Source organism: Sapajus apella, unplaced genomic scaffold (assembly GCF_009761245.1).
Source record: "Sapajus apella isolate SASKATOON/1434 unplaced genomic scaffold, GSC_monkey_1.0 scaffold36, whole genome shotgun sequence".
In the NCBI taxonomy this organism is placed as follows: Eukaryota; Metazoa; Chordata; class Mammalia; order Primates; family Cebidae; genus Sapajus; species Sapajus apella.
The window spans coordinates 33,025,963-33,033,199 of record NW_022436976.1 but is presented as its reverse complement, the minus strand read 5'-3'; the positions used below and the strand labels follow the sequence as shown (position 1 = coordinate 33,033,199).

The 7,237-nt window shown below is 47.0% G+C and overlaps 1 protein-coding gene and 1 pseudogene across 2 annotated transcripts in view; both read left to right on the top strand.

The window, feature by feature from the left end:
- Positions 1 to 351: 351 nt before the first annotated feature.
- ZYG11B (zyg-11 family member B, cell cycle regulator) overlaps positions 352 to 7,237 on the top strand; it is a gene marked incomplete at its 3' end in the record, with an annotated part of 89,120 nt that continues 82,234 nt past the window's right edge. The window contains exon 1 of the mRNA XM_032296358.1: positions 352 to 561. Within this exon, the coding sequence (XP_032152249.1) occupies positions 559 to 561 (3 nt within the window). The remainder of the gene's footprint in view (positions 562 to 7,237) is intronic.
- LOC116564033 lies at positions 3,263 to 3,894 on the top strand (annotated as a pseudogene). The gene has a single exon (XR_004274695.1). The product of XR_004274695.1 is annotated as a 60S ribosomal protein L11-like (transcript).

The following is a 7,237-nucleotide window of genomic DNA, read 5'->3' as shown; positions in this document are numbered from 1 at the left end:
AAGAATTAGCGAATGTTGAAATCACTGAGAATTATGACAATAGTAGTAATGAATAACAGTGTACTAGAAGCCCAAATCTTAAAGAATGATGGTGAGTGACAGAGGGGTCTATAGGTGACGGAAGCGAGAGGTGTTGTAATCTCTTGTCATGATGTAATATTTAAAGCTCTTCATATTTTGAAGGGAGGCTAGGATTCGGGGGTGTGTGGCTCCTTTAAGAGCCGGAGAAGGGGAGAAGCTGGAGTTCAGGCTGGGGGGGGCGGGACCCCTCGGCTGAGTCTGCGTATTGAGAGTGGAGGCGGGGCCAAGCTCGGGCTCGCGCGCCCGGGCGGGTCCTCGCGGGGGCGGAGTCTGCACTCTGGTTCGGGCTGCGGCTGCGGCTGCTGCACTTCTATCTTCTGAGGGAAAGAGGCCGAGGCCTGGGCCAAGCCCGGAGCCGCCGCTCCCCGGAGCCTCCTGGAGCCTCCGCGCAGGCTCAGCCTGGGGGCGGGCTCCGGTCCGGCCCGCCGCCGCATCCAGGACGGAGGCTGCACGCCCGAGGACCAGGCCGGCGCAGCCATGGTGAGGGAGCGAGGCCTGCCCCAGCCGCAGCCGCCCGCCACCCTAGCCCCCGCCTGCCGCGCTAGCCCTTGCAGGCATGCCCCTCCCTGTCTCTGGTGTCCTCTCGGCCTCTCTGTCTTTACCTCTCTCCCTCGTAACCTCCCTCTCGGTGTCCAGCTCCTCCTTCCCCGTGCTCCCTCATCCACCTGCTGGGGTGAGCCCCTTTCGGTGACACCCCCTGAATCTCCCTTCTCCCCAGTGACATCCTTTTTGTCATCACCAGTGACAGCCTTTTTCGCATTCCCTTTGTCACCCACTCCTCGTCCTTTAACCCTAACTCTTCCTTCCTTTCTCCTTTATCATTTTGCCTTTTTTTTCCTCTTATGTGATTTTTACTTTTCCCCCCTTTCCTCCCTATTTTTGGCTGCTCTTTCTTGCTCTTCTCACCCCTCTTCACCATTTTATCTCCACTGCCCCCTCCTTCCGTGTTCCTTCGTCCTCTCCCATCCACGTTTCCTCTTCCCTTATCGGATGTCCTCGCTCGGCTCGCTTTCACAGCTGTCCCCATTTCCTTCTACGGGCTTCAGGGGTCTAAGCAGGAACAATTTGAGGACTGTTGCCTCCCGGGAGGTGCAGGGCGGGCAGATAGGAATTTGTAGGCTTGCTTCTTCCTTTCCGTTTTAGGAGGCATTGAAGAGCTCTTGGAATCCTGTTACCTAGTGTCATTGCAAAACCTGAGTGGTGGTGTGTTAGAGCCACGAAGTGAGGGCCAGCATGCATACTGTGACCTTAGGAGAGAGCTAGTCTTTTGATAGAAATAGCTTAAAATTGTTTCGAAAAAAAAATTTTTTTTTTTTTTTGAGCATCTTTTAATGTGGAGGTACTGTTGGGGAAATTTTAAAATACTTATTTACAAGCTTGACTGTTATTACCTAAAACAAATGATTTGTTTTCATTTGGAGGCAGAGACCAAGGGCATTTGAGAACTGACAATCAGCTTGGCAGGTTGTGATAGAAGTCTCTTTAAACCTTCTAAAGAGTTCATTTGTTTTGCCCTCTCTGCCTTTAGTTGGGAGAACCTCATATTTGCAAATTTTCTTCTTTATGTTTGAAAACAAGTTGAGGCTTCAGTTGGTTTTTTTCGTTGAGTTGGCTTATAAGTGGTTTGCTGTACATTTATTGAAAACATTGCTCCATCATATGCAACAAGCTAAATTTTGGGTCTCTGGAAGGAATAAGACATTCTAGTCAAAACCAAGTCCTGATAATCATGTTTTCCTACTTTGTTTTTTTTCCCTCCACCTGTTTTTTAGAAAAATGATTTACTATAAAGTTATTTAATCTATGAATTTTCCCTTACTTCCTCCTGCATTTTTAGGTTGTCATTTTCCTGTCTCCTTCACTTTCGCACACTGTCATTGTATTAATATACAATGTTAATTAATATACAATATTAATATACAATTAATATACCTGTTTCTCCCTGTGGAATATAAGTTCTAGGTGGTAACCGTGTCTTACTTATTCCAAGTGCTCAGGCCAGCTAGGTGCTTAAATGATTCCCTTTATATTCTCATTTCCCACATGACTAGTATAAACTCAAACTGAAATTTGAGGTAACTAGGGACTACACAGAAAGAGTGAGTATGGGAATCGTTGTTTAGAGACGGCCTTGGTCTGTGGCCCAGGCTGGAGTGCAGTGGCACAGTCATGGCTTTCTGCAACCCTGAACTCCTGGGCTCAAGTGATCCTCCCACCTCAGCCTCACAAGTGGCTGGTACCACCGGCATGGGCTACTGTGCCCCGCTAATTTGTAAAATTTTTTGTAGACATGGAGTCTCGCTGTGTTGCCCAGTCTGGTCTTAACCTCCTGGACTTAAGCCATCCATCCTCCCACCTTGACCTCTAAAAGTGCTTTAATTACAGGCATGAGCCATCATGCCTGGGCAGAGAATCTTTTTTTTTTTTTTGAGATGGAGTTTCGCTGTTGTTGCCCAGACTGGAGTGCAATGGCACAATCTCGGCTCACCGCAACCTCCGCCTCCTGGGTTCAAGCAATTCTCCTGCCTCAGCCTCCTGAGTAGCTGGGACTACAGGCACACACCATCATGCCCAGCTAATTTTTGTATTTTTAGTATAGACGGGGTTTCACCTTGTTGACCAGGATGGTCTCGATCTCTTGACCTCGTGATCCACCTGCCTCGGCCTCCCAAAGTGCTGGGATTATAGGCGTGAGCCACCGCGACGGGACGAGAATCTTAATTTTGGTGCAAAAATGATGTTAGGTGAGGTATGATGATGTACTCTCCAGAATAAAAAGCCATCCTACCTAAGACATCACATTGCTAGATTTTTGAAAGTGTGGGTCCTCAGGCCGGGTGCGGTGGCTCAAGCCTGTAATCCCAGCACTTTGGGAGGCCGAGGCCGGTGGATCACGAGGTCAAGAGATCGAGACCATCCTGGTCAACATGGTGAAACCCCGTGTCTACTAAAAATACAAAAAATTAGCTGGGCATGGTGGTGCGTGCCTGTAATCCCAGCTACTCAGGAGGCTGAGGCAGGAGAATTGCCTGAACCCAGCAGGCAGAGGTTGCGGTGAGCCGAGATCGTGCCGTTGCACTCCAGCCTGGGTAACATGAGTGAAACTCCGTCTCAAAAAAAAAAAAAAAGAAAGAAAGTGTGGGTCCGTCCATTGAGAATGAATTTGTGAGAGGGAGGAGTTACCGACTTTCTCTTCCTGTTCTCCATCATGGCGCAGGATCAAGGTGAAAAGGAGAACCCCACGCGGGAACTTCGCATCCGCAAGCTCTATCTCAACATCTGTGTTGGGGAGAGTGGAGACAGACTGACCTGAGCTGCCAAGGTGTTGGAGCAGCTCACAGGGCAGACCCCTGTGTTTTCCAAAGCTAGATACACTGTCAGATCCTTTGGCTTCCGGTGAAATGAAAAGATTGCTGTCCACTGCACAGTTCGAGGGGCCAAGGCAGAAGAAATCTTGGAGAAGGGCTTAAAGGTGCGGGAGTATGAGTTAAGAAAAAACAACTTCTCCGATACTGGAAACTTTGGTTTTGGGATTCAGGAACATATCGATCTTGGTATCAAATATGACCCAAGCATTGGTATCTACGGCCTGGACTTCTATGTGGTGCTGGGTAGGCCAGGTTTCAGCATCGCAGACAAGAAGCGCAGGACAGGCTGCATTGGGGCCAAACACAGAATCAGCAAAGAGGAGGCCATGCGCTGGTTCCAGCAGAAGTATGATGGGATCATCCTTCCTGGCAAATAAATCCCCGTTTCTATCCAAAAGGCCAATCAATAAAAAGTTTTCAGTGAAATGTAAAAAAAAAAAAAAAAGAGAGAGAGGGAGGAGTTACCAACTCCCCTTTTAGGTATTTAGGATCCCAAAGTGTCCTGGGATCCTAAATACCTGGGCCTGAAAGATGAATAGGATTTGTATAGATCATTTTGGGAAGGGGAAGAATGCTTCATTGTGAATGAGTAGCAAGTAGAAAGAGTGCTCTCACAGGGATTTTCTTTTTTAAAGAAAGTAGGAAGGAATTAGGATGCATTATAGGAAGTAGTATTACCCTTATATAGCATGGAAGGATGCAAGAATGAAGATGTGTAGTAGGAAATAAGACTAGGAAGATATTGTCTTAGCCCATTCAATCTATGGTAACAAAATACCATAAACTAAGTAGCTTGTCAACAACAGAAATTATTTCTCAGGCTTCGAAGTCCCAGATCAATTCCCCAGCAGATTCGATGTCTTGTGAGTGCTCTTCCTGATTCACCTTTTCACTGTTTTCACTCATGGTGGCAGGGGCCAGACCTAGAGCCTCTTTTTTTTTTTTTTTTTTTTGAGACGGAGTCTCTTTCTTTCGCCCAGGCTGGAGTGCAGTGGCATGATCTTGGCTCACTGCAACCTCCGCCTCCCAGGTTCAAGCAATTCTCCTGCCTCAGCCCCCTGAGTAGCTGGGATTACAGGTGTACGCCACCACCCCTGGCTAATTTTTTTGTGATTGTAGTAGAGATGGGATTTCACCATGTTGGCCAGGCTGGTTTTGAACTCCTGACCTCTGGTGATCTGCCCACTTCAGCCTCCCAAAGTGCTGGGATTATAAGCATGAGCCAACATGCATGGCCTTGGAGCCTCTTTTGTGAGGTTGTTAATCCCTTCATGTGGGCTCTACACTTGTGATCTAATCACCTCCCAAAGGCCTCATCTCCTCATGTCGTTACCTTGGGGGTTAGGATTCCAACATAGGAATTTAGGTAGACACAAGCGTTCAGACCATAGCAGACATATTAGGCGTGATTATGTTTTAGACTTGGTGTCTAATTAACTTGATTTTTCCTTGCTTGTTAAAACATGTACACACAGAGTAAGAGTGTATGTACAGGAGAGGGGAGGAGAAGGCAAAATATTAGTATGAGCTAGGAAGTATTGGTAAAGGCTACTTTTCCTCATGCAGTGTTTTTAGTAGATAATAAATATAGTTGAATGAGTGATTGTTATAAAGCTTCGCATTTTTGTTAAATGTTAATTAGGTTGTGTTTGAATGGTTGAGACATTTAAGATGAATTCTTGGCCGGGTATGGTGGCTCATGCCTGTAATCCTAGTACTTTGGGAGGCCAAGGCAGATGGATCACCTGAGGTTAAGAGTTCAAGACCAGCCCAGCATAGCCAATGTGACAAAACCCCATTTTTACTAAAAATACAAAAATTAGCTTGGTGGCCGGGCGCGGTGGCTCAAGCCTGTAATCCCAGCACTTTGGGAGGCCGAGGCGGGTGGATCACGAGGTCAAGAGATCGAGACCATCCTGGTCAACATGGTGAAACCCCGTCTCTACTAAAAATACAAAAAATTAGCTGGGCATGGTGGCGCGTGCCTGTAGTCCCAGCTACTCAGGAGGCTGAGGCAGGAGAATTGCCTGAACCCAGGGGGCGGAGGTTGCGGTGAGCCGAGATCGCGCCATTGCACTCCAGCCTGGGTAACGAGCGAAACTCCGTCTCTATCAAAAAAAAAAAAAAAAAAAAAAAAAAAAATTAGCTTGGTGTGTTGTCATGCGCCTGTAATCCCAGCTAGTCGGGAGGCTGAAGTAGGAGAATTACTTGAACCCGTGGAGGTTGCAGTGAGCTGAGGGCAGAACATGAGAGTTTGCAGTTCTTTTTTTTTTTTTTGAGCAGGACCTTGCTGTGTCCCTAAACTGGAGTTAGTGGCATGATCACAGCTTACTGCGGTTTTGACTTCCCAGGCTCAAACGATCCTTTTACCTCAGCCTCCCAAGTAGCCTCCCAAGTAGCTGGGACTACAGGTGCCCACCATCACACCTGGCTAATTTTTGTATTTTTTGTGGAGACGGGGTTTCGCCATGTTGCCTAGGCTGGCCTCGAACTTCTGGGCTCCAGTGATCCTCCCACCTCAGCCTCCCAGAGTGCTGGAATTATAGATGTGAGCCACCATGACAGTTGGCATTTCTGTCAAAAACCCATGTAACACTCTTGATGCTGGTCTGTGAACTACAATTTGAAAACCACTGGTCTAAAACATCATCCTTACTTTCAATTAATCTAACAATGTTTTTGAAGTGCCATTGACTGTGTTCACATTGGGGAAATCACAGATAGTAAAATAGATATGACCCTTGGCATTTTTCTTTTCTTTTTTTTTTTTTTTTGAGACGGAGTTTTGCTCTTGTTACCCAGGCTGGAGTGCAATGGCGCGATCTCGGCTCACCGCAACCTCCGCCTCCTGGGTTCAGGCAATTCTCCTGCCTCAGCCTCCTGAGTAGCTGGGATTACAGGCACGCGCCACCATGCCCAGCTAATTTTTTTTTTTGTATTTTTAGTAGAGACGGGGTTTCACCATGTTGACCAGGATGGTCTCGATCTCTTGACCTCGTGATCCACCCGCCTCGGCCTCCCAAAGTGCTGGGATTACAGGCTTGAGCCACCGCGCCTGGCCTGGCATTTTTCATCTTTTGTATATAGAGCTATTTTATTTTATTTTATTATTTATTTATTTTTTGAGATAGGGTCTTGCTCTGCTGCCCAGAGTAAAGTGCAGGGGCGTGATTATGGCTCACTGCAGCCTCAAACCCCTAGGCTCAAGGAATCCTCCCTGTTCAGTCTCCTAAGTAAAGCTGGGACTTGCAAGTGTGCTCTATTATGTGCAGCTGATTTTTTATTTTTGTGTAGAGAAGATATCTCCCAATGGTAGTCAGGCTGGTCTCAAACTCTTGGTCTCCAGTGATGTGCCTGCTTTGGCTTCCCAAAGTGCTGGGATTACAGGCATGAGCCACCACATCTGGCCTGTATAGAGTAATTTTAAATGTGAAGAGTTTTAATACATCTTGAGTGTGCTGAAAAAGGACAAGTTGATAGCTGGGCATGGTGGTGCATGCCTGTAGTACCATCTACTCTAGAACCTAAGGTTGGCTCACTTGAACCCAGCAGTTCAAGGCTGCATTGAGTTATGATCATGCCACTGCACTCCAGTCTGGGCAGCAGAGTGAGACCTCATTTTAAAAAAAAAAAAAAAAAAAGAAAAGTTGTGGAATAATAGAATGGAATAGTTAGGAGTGGCTTTGCAAAGGGTCTTACTTTCTTTTTTTTTTTTTTTGAGACGGAGTTTCGCTCTTGTTACCCAGGCTGGAGTGCAATGGCGCGATCTCGGCTCACCGCAACCTCCG